The 18,253-nt window shown below is 38.9% G+C and overlaps 1 protein-coding gene across 1 annotated transcript in view; it reads right to left on the minus strand.

The window, feature by feature from the left end:
• Positions 1 to 1,798: 1,798 nt before the first annotated feature.
• Positions 1,799 to 18,253, minus strand: part of FOXK2 (forkhead box K2) — a 46,355-nt gene continuing 29,900 nt past the window's right edge. The window contains exons 2-9 of the mRNA XM_080629648.1: positions 14,684 to 14,878; positions 11,228 to 11,375; positions 10,605 to 10,751; positions 7,570 to 7,763; positions 6,585 to 6,760; positions 5,255 to 5,551; positions 4,801 to 5,010; positions 1,799 to 2,100 (exon numbers count right to left, since the gene is read on the minus strand). Coding sequence (XP_080485774.1) covers positions 1,904 to 2,100; positions 4,801 to 5,010; positions 5,255 to 5,551; positions 6,585 to 6,760; positions 7,570 to 7,763; positions 10,605 to 10,751; positions 11,228 to 11,375; positions 14,684 to 14,878 — 1,564 coding nt within the window. The 3' untranslated portion in view covers positions 1,799 to 1,903. The remainder of the gene's footprint in view (positions 2,101 to 4,800; positions 5,011 to 5,254; positions 5,552 to 6,584; positions 6,761 to 7,569; positions 7,764 to 10,604; positions 10,752 to 11,227; positions 11,376 to 14,683; positions 14,879 to 18,253) is intronic.

The following is an 18,253-nucleotide window of genomic DNA, read 5'->3' on the forward strand; positions in this document are numbered from 1 at the left end:
TTTATTTTTAAAACCTCTAAAGAAAACGTTGCAGTTTTACAGAAATGTTTCTTTTCCAGGTTATGCGGTTTTTTTTCAATGCCTGTTATAAACTCAGCTTGTGTAGAGTTGGTGGGTTTTTTTCATAGTTTTTTAATATGTATTATCTGCAGAGACATTGTAACAGTTCCATTTTGTGGATGAACACAAAACTTGTACAGATTTCTCATATTTGGTCTTCAGGTAAATAGTTCCCAAAAGCTGCCTAAATAAACCACTTCAAACTGTTCAGTCCAGCATGAGAACACAATCTTTCCTTTAGTACAGGGAAAGGAAAATATAAATAATGCATCATTAGTACAGAAAATGACAAAAATCAGATTCAACTGAAGCCAGCAATGCAGCTTCCACTCACCTGACTGCATGAGGAGATAAGACGTTAATGTGAATTAAAGACTGAACAGCAGCCTCACGTTGCAATTTGATTTTGAAATGTAAAGTGGAATCTATTACCACGATTAAAGTGAGAAATTACCAATACAGCTTTAAATGTTCAACTGCAGAACACACACTTAAAAAAAAATAAAATATTAGAATAACATGGTAGCCACTGTTAGAAAACCACAACAGCTACGCTCACTGGAGACCCTGAGGGGTCGGTGCAGGACATCAAAAGTGTTATGGAGAAACTGGTCAGATTAAGTTCTGCTGATGGGTGCTTAAGCTTAAAAATATCGAATATACCTCTGACAAGATAATTTTTACTCTTTTTAAAAGGACTTGTGATAAAGAATTTCATCTTTCTAAATGAAGAACAGTCTGTTATCTTAAACATACACAATATTAAGCGAGACTCTTGTTTTACTTTAGACTGGAAAAATATGCCAGGGACAGTCAAAGTCAACACAAAGTAACAAACAGCAAAAGGTAGCAGAAAGAGAAACAGGTAAGTGCAGCTCTGGTCAAATTCATAGCAGTTCTTTACGTCAGTTAACGGCTCATTTACATCGTAATTTCTAATCAGTTACATGCAAGCCCAAAGAAGCATTTGATCACTACACATGGTAATAAAATTTGATTAAATTTATCAGGCAACTGCTAAAATATGAAAATTTGCAGATGTAATAAAGTAGCTTTATCTGAACTTGAACAGGACAGACAAAAGTAAATCATTCCATTGGTTAAAAAAACCCTACATTCAGTTTTTACCAAACAAAATTTCACATGAAAAGTATTGTGTGATTCCAAAGTTTCCGGAGTAGAAATGGAGTGATTTGAAATGTCAAAGACCCCATTGTTTTGCAAAGAAATGAAAATACACCTCAAAAATTTCTAATTCCACATGTGAACAACAAAATACTGCATATCTACCAACAACTGCATCGGGTAGGTCATTATGAAAGGCTAGCTGCCAAGATGTAGGAAATGGCTCCTTGCCTCTGTTCCCTTTGAGGAATATACAATCGTTTGAAACCAGTTCACACTAAGCGCTTATCATGCTGCCGTTACACTGAGATACTCAGTCCTTAAAATAATCTGATAAAGATTTTTTTAAAGCTGCAGCCCTCCCCAACACTGTATTTCTCAGTGTGCACAGTTCGGTAGGGGCAGGGAGGAGCGGGGGTCACAGCCTCTGGAACAAGATGGTTTGCAGTTTGACTTTAAATTACCAAGTTTTAAGGCCACCTGTGTTGGGTTTTTTTTTCAGTGCTGAAAGTTGAAGTCTGATCACAGGGCCCCTTTCCCCACTGCGTGAGAACATGTTCCAACATTTTAGGTGTTATATTTAAGTGTCTCCTTTTGGCACCATGGAGTTTCGTTTTGTTTTTTTTTTTTTTTTTTTTTTTTCTTAAAAAAAAGAAAAACAAGAAAAAAAAGAAAAGAAAAAAAAAAAAAGAAAAAAAAAGAAAACTCCCCTAAGTTTCTAGTTCTGGCTGCCTTTATCACTCACTGCCACAGGTGGGGTGTCCACGTTAACAGCTATGACTATGCTCTCTCCATCTTCTGTTTTGATACGTTTGAGTTCCTGCTGTTCTGACTGGTCTCCATTCTGGCGCTTGGTTGGGAGGGAGGCCGAGGCAGATGCATGAGTTGCCAACATATGCAAAGGACTCGCAGCAGCTGTGAAAACACAATGAAGAACTTCAGCACTCTAATCCCCGTCAAACAGAAGATGCTGAAAGCAAACCTGTATTTTCAGTACAACCATGAATTCCTTTACTGGTGCCACGCAGGGCATTTGCAAACCCAGCTGAGATTCAGGTCCAATTGTTTGATCTTTGTACAAACCCAAAGGACATTTGCCCAAATCACTCAACATCCACATAGATTTGGACAAAGGTAGGAGAACGGGGATATATCTCTGTTTTGCCTATGGGCAGCTGAAGACACAGAGGGGTTAAATGGCTGAAAGCTACACTGTACAGCCACAGCTACACTGTAATTTGTAACAGAACTGGGAAGGGAAGTCAAGATCCCCTTTTCATAGGGTTCTGGCTGAGTCTGTAGATCACTGCAGAACTCATTACCTGGCCTGAAGGAGTGCAGCACTGTGACACAGCCATCTGTGGCCATCAGTTATTTAACACAAGTCACACCACTCAGAGGTGCAACTCAAGCAGTGATTCCTCTCTGACAGATAATGAGGCCCTGACCCACAATGTAAGGAAAAGGCAGCACTTCAGAAAGTACTAGTGTTAAGAAATGATCCATTTGATTAGATTCAAGAGCGTAACTAAATTAGATCAACACGTGTATATATTTCAAACACCCTATACAAGATTTTCCTCTTTCTTGTTCCATGGTGAGATAGTGTAAGTCACTATTAATGGGCAAGAACAGCCCTTTAAACCTTCCAAGACACCCAGAAGTTTCCTCCCTGCACTTGTTAGCAGTCTGTTCCTTAGTATCAACCCTGGCTTTCTTAAATCAACAAATCAGATGTCTTTGCAAATAATGCAAAATACTAATGATATATTTATTTGTTCATTGCACTTCATGAAAAATTATCTAACCATTATCAAGCAACCTCCTTTTTACACCCACACTCCCTTTCCTCAGCTCTGCTGCCTTTATTACATGAAGTTCATAAGGAACTCTTACTTCTAAATTTGTTGTATTTGTTCTTAGTAAGTTACCCTAGCATACCTGCAATATCACCTCTGCACGTAACCAAACTGGTTTGTACTTACAGGCTTACCAGTAGAATTGAGAAAACATTTACCTGATGCAAAAAAGCTTCGCTCCAACTGTAAAATAACATCTAACTTGTAAAATAACAAAATAATGGTTCTTGTATCTCAATAGTCATTCAGCTTCTACGAGAAAAGCTACTCCTTGTATAATTCTGGCATAGGTACCTTAGAGAGAGTTGCTTCTGAATAAAATGCCTTACTGCAAATTTATTGTTGCTTAAACAAAAACAGAAAGTTAACCCTCATCTTCAAACATGCATTAATAAATGCACTGATTCAGGGTCTATTTAGTAGAAAGTGACTTGCTGGCTCCTGTCATAACCCATACGTGGAAGTATGAGATGCACAAAAGAACAATGATGTTTGAAATCTACACTGAAAGATGAAACAAAAAATATCTAGTTACATCATTTTCTTCTGCAGTAAGAACACTGAAATTATTTTGAACTTCACAGCTTTCTGTTAGACTGACAGTTAGTAAAAAGCACTGCCAAACTGTTTTGCTGAGAATAAGATCTGAAAGCACCTTTTTACTATAGAAAAGCACCATAATTCTACTCCTATGGTCGGCCACATTTCTTAGACAGGCCTAGAAGGCACTGGGCTTCTCTACCAAGGAAAACATGCTGAAATCAGTTGAGATTTCAGAGTCCAAGAAAAAAAAAAACCAAAAAGCATTATTTCCTACTTTTAAAAATAACTTTTCTATCTATTTCACATGACTACTGGCTCAAGTCATACATCCCTTCTGACAAAGAAGAGCCTGTGAAGTCTGAGAGTGACTGCTTCTGCTTTACTTAAGCTCAAAATGAAGTAGAAGCAGACAGAACACTGACCTATAAATATCAGCAATGGAAGAATAAAAAGGAAATAAAACAGATAATTCACTCCATTAGAAAGACTTTAGAGCAGAAATGCAGTTAGTAAGTTCATATAAGGTAGCCTAACACTATTTCTGTAAATATATTTTATGATAAAAAAAGCTCCCATTAGTACCAGGTAACATCGCAAAGTGAAACTGTTAGAATAAGCTGCACACACTGCAAAGTAAACCAAAACTGAAAGCCTTGTGAACAAGTGTGACTGGATGAAAATTAAGAAGAGGTACTGCTACCCACTCAGACCATGGAGCCCATGAAGGGAAAGGTGAATTCCGACGAGGAATCTCTAAATCCCACAGAACTTTTTGTCATTTTTAGTGCAAGTTCAACAAAAAGAGAATAAAAAGTAACAGTTCAAAAAGCCAACCCACGAGCAAGTTCCGTCTGGTTTTCCTGTTGGTTGGTTCTTGACAAGTCGTCTGGGAGTAGTTATCATTTTAATAGCACTATTTTACAGGAACTTCTTTTAAAACTTATTTATATCCTGGGTTTAATGAGGAGGGAGAACAGGCTGTCACCAAGCACATCCCTTTAATGACCACAAAGAGAATAAATAGCTGTTCAAGTAATCATCAATGAAGAGAAACACTAGTTCTTACTGACAGCGAGGGAACAATCCCTTACAAGGCTGTAATCTATGTATTTTTAAAACTTAAGACATGAGAACAGAACTACACGTGACCAGTGCTGAATTGTTAAGTTTTTAACACAAACAAAGCAATAGAGCACCTCCACAGCATACGTACCAGCATTGCCCTGTCCTTGTATCGCAGTGGTGATGGGTACTATGTGCGTTCCGTTCTGTGTTACAGTTTTTATTGGTAGCTGGTGTTGACCTAGAGGCGCTTGTTGCACTATAGTAACTGTCTGTAAGGGGGTTGTCTGAGATGTCTGAATGATACGACTAGCAGCTCCAATTGTAGCATGAGTAATAGCAGGTATAGGCTCCACTTTAACTGGAAAACACAAGACAAAACATGATTAAAAACAAGAAAGAATTAAAGAACCATTTGGTTTTACTCAATCAACCTTCAGTGAAAAAATGTATCATTTTATTACAAGCTCAACATATCTGAGAAATTATGATGCAAAATCATCAGTTTTAGCTAAAAGTTTTAAGGGTTTATTTAGAAGGAAGTTTCAAATAATCATCCTTCAGTATAAATAGCCCGCAAAACAACTATCCCCACAGCTTCTCACCTTTTACTTCCTTGTGGTCTCCATTCTCTTGAGGTTCTACCTTGGGCTGGGTTACCATCGCAGCTTGCGTGACTACTGCCTGTCCAGCTACAGTGTAAGTGTTTGCTGGTGCTAATCCAGTCACATTTGTGACAGACACAGCTGGTATCTGGTGGACAACATGAACTGTCTGAACTACAGGCTGCTGGGATGTTGATGTTGTCACAGGAGTTGCAACAGTGTAAGTGACGGGTTTAATAGTTTGTGGTAGCTGCCGTTGTACAGTAATTAGAACTGGTTGGCTAGAAAGAGGTGATCCTACCAAGAAAGAGAGAAAAATTAGGCTGCCAATTTTAATCATTGCTTTTAAGCCAGTCATTCTTTTAAACTTAACACTAAAGTCTCAGAGGATTAACAACCCCCTTCACTAAAGCCCAAATGATCCATGTAACCGGAAAACGAAGATTATGACACCTGGCTATTTCAAGCCACACATTTTGAGTGCTGCATTCACTCAGCAAGATCCTGTTTGAGCGAAATCTCCCACCTCTCTCCAAATACAGCTGTACTACCAAAGCTATGTTTAATACTCATTTAGTAAAACTGCCTTCCCCAGGTGGAAACAGGTGCTTCAGATGTTGTGCAGAGCATGTCTGCACTGGTAAAACTCTCAGCTTCCTAGGCTGGGGAAAGGCTGGTGTCTCTGCTTAGGACCATATTTGCCTTCACCACAGAATGGTCACTGACACTTCTGTAGTACCACAACAGCACCAAGAAAATGGGTGGATGGTAAGAGTATATATTAAGGCAATTAAACAAATACATCCTCATGCCATCATGCCTCACAGCGAGTTGTTTGTTTTTGTTATGGTTTTTGGTTTTTTAATGGCAATTTTCTTATCACGCAAGTTTGTCCTTTCTTTATCCTTTCCAACTCTTCTTATCCCCACCTTTAAAAGGGTGACATGACCACATATGCATGCAATACATATGCTTATTTCTTAACCCATGTAACAAAGTATTTGGGTTTGTTCTTTTTCTAAACCAGAAAGAATATGTTTTGAAAGGAAGTGACAACTGTTACAAGACAGTACAGTCCTGTACAGGGCAGAAGCACAATCTCTGCTTAGTAACAAAGCGGTCAAGGGTGCTGGAACAGCATACAGGTAACAGTTTCATGTATGCAAACAGAATTTCCCTGGCATGTCTATGTGTTTATTGAGGACTTGCTCTAAATGTGAAGAAGTTTAATATCTACCCTTTTTTGGTGTACATATGAAGCCTTGGTAGTATTTGTGCATTACCCCTCTCCCACCTCCAACGCCCAAACACTTATATAAGGATTCCTCACCTGGGGCGCTCTGTGCAAATCGTGCTTCTTGTATTACCGCTAGTTTTGGCTGGATAGCACTAGGCTCAGGTTCCATTGGGACCGGAGATCCTTCCCTGGACAGACTCTCGGGGGTCTGGACTCCACTGGAGTGTGCAGACAACACTCCAGAGTGATTAGGAGAAGCTGGGGCACTTCTGTATTTAAAAATGAAAGCAGCAGCTGATGTGTTTTAACTTCTGAACTGTGACGGTGACCTTCCTCTAAAGAGACCATAACACACACTGGCCACATGAGGGCACCTCTGCCTTCTGGCAAGTACAGTTACAACTCAAAGCAGTTCTGATGAGCATTTATAAAGCTTCTGTTAAACAGGGACAGAATTTAAAAGCAAACTTCAGGTACAGTTAACGGAGAAGAAGTGGCTGGATGCCTTCTTAGGAAGACTCAACAATGTGTGAAACACGAACGTTTCTTCTGATGGAGAAGAACGATAAGCAAATCCCAGTCTAAGGGCAAGTAATACAAGATCTGCACTAGGAGTAAGGCTATAACTTCACAGAGGGAATAATTTAAACCCACCTAATTTCCCCATCATGATTCTGCTCAAACATTATCAATCTAAATACACAACTGTCATCTCTAAGTTCAATAAAATGGAAGCCAGTATTCAGTAATTTTCTTTGCAAACAGTTTTAAAATGCAGTAGATGGCAGTTAGAAATTAGAACTGGAATTCTGTCAAAAACCAAAGGTATAGCAAGGTTTGCTTATATTAACAATCTGACAGTTATGCAAACCAAGTCACTTCTTCAACACTAAAAGCAAGGAATAAAAACAAGCCTAGTGTATGGGGCAGCCTCCTAGTCAATCATACAGAATTCAAATACTGAGTCTGCTTAAAATTAAATTACTGAACTCGTGACTGTATCCAAAACTATCAAGTCTATATCAGCCTGAAGATTAAACAACAGCCATAGTCTTTTTGTTCATCTGTTTTTCCTTACCTAGAAGAGAGTGGTCCCAGAGGGGTTCTAAAGCAAGGTACTCCCCTAGGCCGCCTTTTCCTAAAAGCCTGCTCTATTAATTTGCTTTCAGAGGCAGGGTCTATCCTCCAGAATGAGCCTTTGCCTGGTTCTTCCTGGGAACGTGGTACTTTGATGAAATAACGATTCAGAGAGAGATTGTGACGTATTGAATTCTATGGAACATAAAAAAATATGTAGAATTCATATAACTTTTCCAAGTCAGAATGTGGCCTACTGCAGCAGTTTGTACTACAGCAGACTCGGGGTTCAGCTCTTAATTCAACAGAACTCAGAGCACTACAAAGGCAGTGCCATAAATCTGAAAGGACTCTTGCATTTTTCAAACCTTTCCCAACAGTTAAAACCCCAGTATGCTAATGAGGCAATAACAGGAATCCCATTTAATTCTCTGATGAGAAACAGTGATTGCAATGAGCTGTTAGAACACTACAAATACTTGTGCATAATGCAGCATGAAAAAAAATACCAGTCTTCATGCACCACCCTTCCCCAGGTGTCAATGTCAGCTCATTCGAGGAGGGCCAGCAAAATACAGCATACACTGATTCTGATCTTATGTGATATCTTACTGTCCCACAACACAGAAAGAGAAGGTTAAAGACAAGTTCCAAACGCAGCTAAATTGTTGGGACTTCACCCACAGTCCAGTCTGCCTCACCAGAGGAGCCAAGGATTTAGTGTGTCTAGAAAAACAGCAAATGGCAGGAGGTCCTAGAACAGCTCTTACTGAGATCTTTGTCACTGCACTCTAGTTTGTGCATTCCTCCACCCTCACTTTGCTGTAGCACACACAACTCTTTGATCAGGGAGATGCAGAGAACTTCTAACACCCTGAAGTGGCTGTATCTATGCTTAGCTTTGCACACATAAATTCTTTTAAGAGACATAAACCCCAAAATCTCTCTAAACATTATCACTGAACAAAAAGGAAGTAACAATGAGCATACATACTGAAACACTTGAGGGGAAACAGGGGGAACACAGAGAATAAGCTTTACGTTAACCCAAAGCTCTTAAAAATTTGCAAAATCAAATGCAGATCTTTCCCAAATGTCTGAGTCCATGACCCTGATGGCAATTTTGGAAAACTTAAACCAATGATAACCATGTCTGGTTTCTTAAATGCAAACTGATGAAACCAGAAATGGTTTACCCTGCCAAAAACTGAAACAGAACTAGAAAGATGCCAAGAACATGTTTATAAATTGTATTTACTTCTCCATACGTGAGAATAAAATAGTAGATCCAAAAGTATCTGCTAAAGTAAGTTCACAAAGAGGAGCCTTCAAGTGCCCAACACAATGAGACCTCTATATATTAAAGGCTATAAATACCTCAGTACTATTTATTAAAGTATAATAAATAATTTGGATACTATACACATGTATGTACTCTGTTTTGAATAATATACACATATATACCCTCAGATATTATTTAAAACACCTATAACTCACCATAACCGTAATCTAACACCTGATGGATAAACGGTAGCAAAACTACTCCTGCATGAGGTACGCTTGTGGGTGTTAGAGCAGTGCTCTGTATCACAAGTGAATGAACAGCATCTGATTTTCAGTTTCTCCAATCGCTTTTACAAATAGGTGTTAATTTATTATATCATGTCTGCTGTGTCTATCACCTTGGTTTTATGAAGTATGATACATCTAAAAACATACGCTGTTCTAAGGCAGAACTCTTTAACCATGCACTATAATGTATGTGCATGTTTGGTTCCACACTGCTTACATCAAGGAGCACTATGCACACAGATACTCCAGGTATTTCAGAACAGGAAGCAAAAAGCACACCAACATTTTATAAACAGAATCTTCTTGCTAAAACAAATCTGTTAATATGACTGCAGCCAGGATCCTGCATGGTTTATGTGTGAAAGGGAAACAGAAGACACTTCATAGCCACAACAGCTACGCCCTCTTACTAGCCAAACCATCAGCAAAAAGCTGGGAACAGTTACATTCCCCACTAACCTTGGAATCTCTCTAAGAGCGATTCATCTAGGCCCTGTGACAAATATGTATCTGATTAATAGATTAAAAACCTATTCCTCTCCTGAGCAGGCATGTATTCTCCAGTATTCTACTTGTGCAGCACTTTTCCCCTCCCCCAGTCTCTCCAAATTTTACTTCCCTGAAAATAACTTCAGAGCATGCCTCTCTGTTGCAGATCATGACTGAACTAAGCAGCAACACAGTGAAACTGATACCCCATGACTGACAGTGCAGTCTGAATGTTACACGGGCAAATGGGCCAGTCCTGCTACTTGTGCTCTTCTGTCCTTCGCTGAAACTAAAAACGGCAGCAAAGGCACCGAACCCTTATGTGTATCTGGGAAGTCTGTGCCAGACTGATTCATACTCCATTAGTCATCCTGGCAAACACTGAGGTTGGTCTCTTTGAAAAATGAAAAGAAAGCAGAAATTAATTCTGCAGAATGGAAAGGCTTGGTGTAACTCCATGCACATGAAGTTCACAAACAGCCTGTGTTGCACAAACAAAACAGGGCACACAATAGTGCAAGATGAGGACAGATAATACATGCTTGTTACTTCACTGTAGTGCATGGTTAAGATCATGGCTTTCAAATAAAACTGAACTTGTAACATTTAATATCTTAATTTTATCTCAAGATAATAATCCGGATGTTTACACAATTGTAAGTTACAGAATATAGCTACATTCCTAGATAGCATACGTAGTTTCAAATCCCCAGTGCCAATTGGACTTTTCTTTCCCAAAAGTCTGTATTCATCCCTCCTAGAGGTTTCCAGATACCATTCCATGAGTAAAGCAACATTTCAAATACCAAATAATGTAAACTGGCTATGTGGTTGGAGAACTTACAATCAGGAAAGAGACAACAAACTCATTTGACAGACTCTATTCATGAAGGGCTGTTGGGCTCACCAACTGACTGCATATGAGCATTTACAGCTGCCAGTATTACTCACAGAAATTCCAGAAAGAAAATTTACCTGCCAGCCCTTGTCTGCTGTCCTGTAGTATGGATAGTTTTTAGTTATGTGCGTATAAATTCCATTTAGTGTAAGCTGCTTATCAGGTGCCATTGTAATTGCTTGTACTATTAACTGTGCATAGGAGTAAGGTGGCTTAGAGTCATCCTGTACAACAAAAAGAAAAGTCTGCATCAATAAACTTTGAAAATATACCCTCCCTTTCTAAATCAAAAGTTACAAAATACAATTAACTTAAGGCACTTTCGAATGGTCAAAATCTTAAGGCAGAAAAGAAACAAAGATGATTTTGCTCTTCTGATTAAAAGATAACAATAAAAAAAATAACGTTAAAGATTTGGAGGCACATACCACAGTAAAGTATTTTCAATAGCAAAGAATTTTCAACAGCCTACAGACCCATGGATAAAATACACACAGACCCTCCCCCAAAGGGAAGAGAGGGAAATCAATAAATAGATACATAAAGAAATCTTGTCTCTAATCACAAAAATCTACCAGTTGTTTTTAAAGTCTGCAATATTAAATGATGACACACTGCATCTACTTTAGCAAACAAAATTTCTGAAGTCTTACATTCACTCACAATGTAATTTATGGGATTGATTTCAAACCATGTTTACCTTTGGGCTATCTCCACCCGATGCTTCCTTGTCATTCTCTGACTGTGAATTATCAGCCATTAAATGTAGGTCAGATGGTATTACACGACTCATTTTGTACCCTGAAGAGCCTGCACCACGCGGGCTAGATGGGCAGGAATTTGCAGCACTGTAGAGCATAAAAAGAAGATCCTACTATTTTGTTATACAGTATATCACCACATTATATCTGATCAAAAAGCTCTTACTGTGGAAAAGCCCACTGCCAGAGCATCTAGGCTACAGTTAAGGGTCTGTCAGTATTTCCATTATAAACCCCATCTTCCAAGCCTTTCTAGCTCATCCATGGGAATTAAAATCACTGCAGGAAGAAACCTGTCAAATGAAGCTCAGGTTTTCCTCCTCAAAGGGAAAAAGATTAACTGATTTATTAGGTTGTGCTGTAATTTGGGTGGGATTTGCCAACAGAAAAGTCCACTGTAACTAAATAAGCAACCACAAATTTTAAGACATTCATTTGAAAAAAAAACACGTCTTGCATGAAATTTCTGCCATATGCTTGTATTCAGTCTGCACAGAAAAGATCATCTCTCCTGGGCAGTATTTTTGAACATTTGAGAAAATATAGCAAGCAGTTGGAAAAAAAGTTTTGATTCTTATTTAAACCTAACCCAACAGTAAGTGTTTACAAGTATATGCACATACACATACATATATATGTATAAACATCATAAACTTCTCTATAAATGGGATGCACCAACAGTGACTCATCTGATTTAACACAGTATCAGGAAAACAGAGCAGTTACACTGCTACAAAGTGAATGATAGTGCCAAACAAACAAAAGCAGCATCTCAATACCTCCCTTTTTGCTATCACAGAAAAATAAAGATAAATTGTCTCTTATTCCACTAACATCTTTCTCACGGTTGTCCCCAGCCTTGTAGAGTCACAGGAACCACCACTACACAAAGCCTGTTTTCTTCCAGAATTTCCATTTACCCAACAGGAAAGAGACAGTTGGTGGGTGAGGTCTGTCATCTTCCCCCCAAAAAAACCTTTGGCAGTTCTCCATGAGGACACGTACTTACTTCCCAGCAGTTCATATTCTAAGTGATTTCAACACAGTCCTCAGAAACTCCAAAAGAAGTTAACTAAAAACCAGAATGACAAAGCCTGCTGCAGCCCCAGAACCAGCCTTATCGCCAAAGCCACTCTTTAACCTAACTCCAATCTATGGTTCAAAACATCAAGTAACAAATGTAACCAGAAAGCGTTATTTAGAGTTACACAATAAAGCTTTAACATATTTACATCTGTCAAGTTTGGTTTGTCTGCCTGGCCTCGCAGGTTTTTTGCTACCTCCTTTTTTTACGTATAGAAACAAGGGAGGCACAGTAGATGGGGCAATATATGGAAAAAAGATATTCTTCAAGTTTCACATGAGGAGAAATCCACCAACAATTCGTTACTAATGATACACTATAGAAGGGAGTCTGGGTTTTTTAAATGTTGCATGGAAGAATCCTTCATTAAAGCCAATATGTGCCACTAATTCACTTTTTAAATATAGGTCACTGCTGTTTTGTTTTCACATATCAACCGACAACATCCCTCTACTGTGCTCCCTTTAGCATGTATTGACAAAGCAACACATATGGGATAATCAAAGCACGTTTACAAGTCTTCTACAGAACAGGGACCTGAAGAGAAAGTGTCAAGCTTTGCTCTCAAAATAGACTCAAAACTGTTTGTTTTGGGGTTGGGTTTTCTTTGTAATAAACTATATTCAACAGGTGCATGAAAGCCCTGAAGAGAAGTACAAAATTCACAGTGAGGCAAAGACTGTGGTGGTATATGGATATTATCTGAAATATCTGTGAGCTGCTTTGTCATTCCTTGGACAAGATGTGTATTTCCTGAATTTAATAAGAAAGCAAACCTGTTATACAGTTGAGTCCAAAGCTCTTTACTTCCACCATTTATACAGATCTCATTAAACACTACAATATTGAGATCAAGCTCTTGGCAGGCATGAAAGAAGTCAATTATCCTTATATTCAAATTTCATTAGCAAGATCTACAGTTTGAAAAATCAAGCATTAACAGTCCTTCACTCAAGTAGAGATACAGGAAGTGAGGGGGGAAGAAAAAGCTTTCAACAGCACGTAAGTGACTTTGAAACACAACTCTCAGTGCCTTTAAATGAAATTTGTGCTTCTGAACTTCCTATGAATTTTAAAATTCGTATCTAAACTGATTTTATCAGTTTGGGAGGACAGCTTGCTTAGGGTCAGTCAGGTCTGGTCCCACAGAACAAGTCAGACAACAGCTACAATTACCAAATTAAGCAGCACAGCAAGTTTAAAACGTACAGGAACCTCCCTGCACACTTCCTTACACTAAGCTCTGTTTCTTACATTGTATTTTAAGTAAAACGTCTGCTTACTTTCAGCAATACTTAATCACAAATCTTCTGGAGTAAGGGATCAGTCTGGTTTACACACTAATGATAACCTGGCCTGGTTTCAGCTGTAACAGTTGTTTTTCTTCCTAGTGGCTGGTGCAGTGCTGTGGTTTGGATTTAGTATGAGAATAAAGCTGATAACACACTGAAGTTTCAGTTCTTGCTTCCGTTGTGCTTACCTTGATCAAGGACTTTCCAGTCTCTCATGCTCTGCCAGTGAGGACAGGCACAAGAAGCCAGGGGGACACACAGCCATGGCAACTGATCCGAACTACCCAAAGGGATATTCCACACCACAGAACATCACCCTCAATATAAACTGAGGAGAGTCGGCCAAGGAGGGGCAAATTGCTGCTTGGGGATAAGCTGGCCATGAGTCAGTGGGTGCTGAGCAACTGTAACTATGCATCACTTGGGTTTTTTTCAGGGGGTGAGTTTATTCCTTCCTCTCTCTCCCCCCTACCATAACTATAACTGTTGTCGTATTATTATATTTTACTTACTCCAGTTCTCTTCCCCATCCCACTGGGAAGGCGGAGGAGAGAGCAAGCGGCTGGCTGGTACTTTGTTGCCAGCTGGGCTCAAACCATGAAAGAACCGAAAAGCCACCTTTTTTGTGATTATCAACTTCAGAGGACAGTGACTAACCAGAATGTTTTAAAATAGTATTATTTAGACTCACCTCATTTAAAGTCTTGCCATAAGCATGCAAGAATAAAAAGCAATCCAAATCATTTGGAATGCAAGACAAAGATACTCTCCTTTTCTGTACTAAGAATGCCAGGCTCCTGAGCAAACTGTTACACATTTAATGTATTACAATTGAACAGTAAAGGCTGTTCATGTAAGTATCTTATTACTTAGCAGAATGGTGGTTGTTTCCAAGGCAGGTAATGCTGAGTTTCAACTAAAATTTTACCACAAAAGCAAAATACTTAAAATGAATTGGAAAGCTGCCTCATATTGCTAACCATACACTGCCCCATATGCAACGCGCAGGGTTTAAATACCTGATAGTTCCTGTGGGAGAAGGGAGAGGGCTGATCAGGTGAGCCATGTTGTCTGGAATGTTTATTGTTAAGGGAGAGATCTGGGGTTGCACAGGCTTCACTGGGGACTCCGGGGCCTCCTGTTTTTCTCTCTTTTCATTGGACAGAGCTGTGAATGTTATCTTGATGTTTGTGCTGGGAAACCTGAAAGTACAGCTGAAAAATAAAACACAAATATATAAGCCACTTTTTACAGAATGTCAGATTTTCTGCGTAACTTGCACCTATCACCCAACCTAATTTAAAAATCAAAAGGTTCAGTAAATCACCTGTAACCATCTTCATTTTATACCTCATACAGAAAGAGCAATGTGCCCCGAAAAAGACCCCCAAGTAAGCAATTTGAAAATTGGGAAAGAAATACAAGCAAATGTAATTCTTTATAACAAGGGCAGTTTATGTGTTGCTTCTAAATTTCTTGAAGGTCACCCTGACCTTGCAACTATCCCTAAAACAAGTCCTATTTTGAAGACTGCTTTATGATGCCAAAGAACAGTTTCAGCAAATAAACAAGTTACAAGTAGTTGGGAGCACACATTTTGACCAGTTTGAGGTCTACCCAGTTTCACAGAGTGGTCTACCTAGAAGATTTGATTTCTCTTAGAATACTTATTAAACAACTATCAATCCTAATTCTGGTCACTTAAGGATTATATTGCTGTTGTACTACTACATTCAAATATCTTTTCTCAGAGCTGAATTTAAAAGCCCTTTTTCCTATCCTACCAAAGACTGCATGCCCAAATGTAAAGATTAATGATAAATTAATGATGTGTAATTGTCCAAAAATTTGGAAAACAAAACACAGTGAATGCACTTTGGGGTATTTTTCATTCTGCATTTCTGTATATAGCATTTAGAACTTAACCCAGTTAAACAGACTGTTTACAACTTCTCACTAAATAAACAGACTGAACAAACAAAAATTTTCTCTCAACAAAAGCATCTATAAAAATACAATTCAACAACTCTACCATCTTCTCTTAAGCTGTTAGACTGCACCCAGCATTAAACCCACAACTATATTCACACACCTCTTCCACATGATGAAAAGGACTTTCCACCAACACAATACCAAACAAACCAACCCACAACATTTTCTAAGGTTAAGGGGATTCTAGGTAGATCTAGTTCTATGAAGATAGGAAACAACAGCATGCCTAAGAAACACAGCTATGAATGCAAGATACAGACCATAAACAGAAGTGATCATTTATGCTTATTGTATTTTTCCAGAGAAAAGTGATGTAAGAATTGGAACACTCAGCTGTGGAGTAGCCTTAAAGCATTTCTTCAAATCAATCTAAAGGTGTTTATAGAACAAAGGCAGCATTTGATTTTTGTGACATCTGCCGCATGCACCACAGTGATTCTTTTTTCCTACAATACACACTCAAGGATCAGAAAAAAGAGAAAGAATTGACAATGACCTTCCTTTTCTCTCAGTCTTACTTCTCAGTATGGACCACGTCCGAATTTAACAGCCGACCTATTTCTGAAACATGCTCCATGTACTAAATTAGGAACAGAATCTATGCCAAAAAACTGCACATGCATTTCAGCAAGAAAGTTACATGGACCAATTTCTGGGTTGGGTTTTGTGGTCTAGGGTTTTCTAATATCTTCAGTAACAACTCATTTCTTTGCTTATATTGCTTTAGTTTGAAAGAGGTCTCCGCTGTTTTGCTAATAAAAATGTTTCCTGAACATTTCAGTTAATGACTGCTACTGATAACACTGCTCAAGTGCATGCAGAGGGTAGCTAGACACCCTTTTGCTGAAGATTAAATAAAAATCCCTGTAAGTGATCACCACCATCTGTTTTAATACAGAGACAGATTTAAAGTTTAGTCACCTGTTCTCTATGTTTTACAAGGTGCCCTGGGTTCAGCTGTAGCAGTCATTTTTCTCCTTCTTAGTAGCTGGTGCAGTGCTGTGTTTTCCACTTTAGCCTGAGAACAATGCTGATAACACCGATGTTTTTAGTTGTTGCTAAGTAATGTTTATTCCAATCAAAGACTTCTCAGTCTCATGCTCTGCTGGTGAGGAGGGGCATGGGAAGCCAGGAGGAAGCAGAGACAGGACACCTGACCCGAAGTACCCAAAGGGGTATTCCATACCACAGCACATCATTCCCAGCATAGAAATTGGGGGGAGTTACCTGGAAGGCCCAGATCACTGCTCATGTCCAGTTGGGTATCAGTGGGCAGGTGGTGAGCAATTGTATTCTCTCCCCTTATCATTATTATTGCTGGTGGTAGAAGTAGTGGGTTTGTGTTATACCTTAGTTACTGGACTGTTCTTACCTCAACCCATGGGATTTACATTCTTTCAATTCTCCTCCCCATCCCTCTGGGAGCAGGGGGAAATAAAGGTGAGTGAGCAGCTATGTGGTTCAGAGTTACCAGGTGGGCTTAAACCACAGCAGTTCTTTTTGGCACCCAATGTGGGGCACAAAGATTTGAAATAACAACAAATCTGACCAGAGTGTGTCTAATCATAAATCTAACCCTCGACACAAGGCTATTCCATACCTGAAAATATAACTTAATGCTTTTCAGGCCAAACTTATTTCAACTTCAGTAAAATGTGAGAGTAATCACACATAGCTTAAGATGCTCATTCACTGGTTGGATTTCTTACTGCCCAGTAAAAAAACCCAGCACATAACAATGGGCAACCACAATGTTAGCGCTGGGGTGAGGTAAGGATGGGGAGGAGGTAATCTTCACAACTTAGGCACAAGTATCAGAAATATGTAAACATAAAATGGATACTCAAAAATTCCTTCAATATTCCATGTAAGCACATTAAACCACCTCCATTCTTACACTACTGCAATCCCTTAATACGTTGTTTTCCCTGTGGGAATCTTTTGCAAAAAAGGTAAGGACAGCTTACTCAGGTAAGACTAAAGCACAGATTTCAAAGTACAGCAGAAAAATGGTGCTCCCAAATGTTGATCAAGTTTGGAAAGCAAAAACAAACAAAAACCACCCGAAACCCAGGAGCTCAGACTAAGCAAGGGTATGGGATAGGTTACAAATGCGCCAAACAAATGTGAACTTACAGTCAGGAGCTATATTCAAACCCAAAGGTGTTACAGTTTACAGCACTTCCCATGCTGAGCTTGGAGGAATGACCTTATTAAGGAAGACACAATACACTCACAAATCATCACCTAGTTAGAACACGCAAACACCTAAATATTATCACAAAAGACTACATCTGTCCATTGATTCCTTTTTGTAAATACAAGGGGTTTAATAGAAGCATATTTTTGGATAATAAAAGTCATCCAAAAAGCAGAATAAAGAGTGTGTACCAGCCAACAGTTTTTTCTGAGTAAGCTGCATTAACATGACTGCACATTTACTTCCAAAATCAAAGTAAGGAACATGTTCTAATTTGATGAGAATCAAGCTGGTTTTGGCATATTCTTTAGTTACATAATGAACTAAAAAACCACAGCACACCTACAGTGAAAGACCTCATCAAGCACTTAGTCTACAGCAAGCTGAAGTTGATTTT

Source organism: Psittacula echo (assembly GCF_963264785.1).
Source record: "Psittacula echo genome assembly, chromosome: 14".
NCBI classification, from domain to species: Eukaryota; Metazoa; Chordata; class Aves; order Psittaciformes; family Psittacidae; genus Psittacula; species Psittacula echo.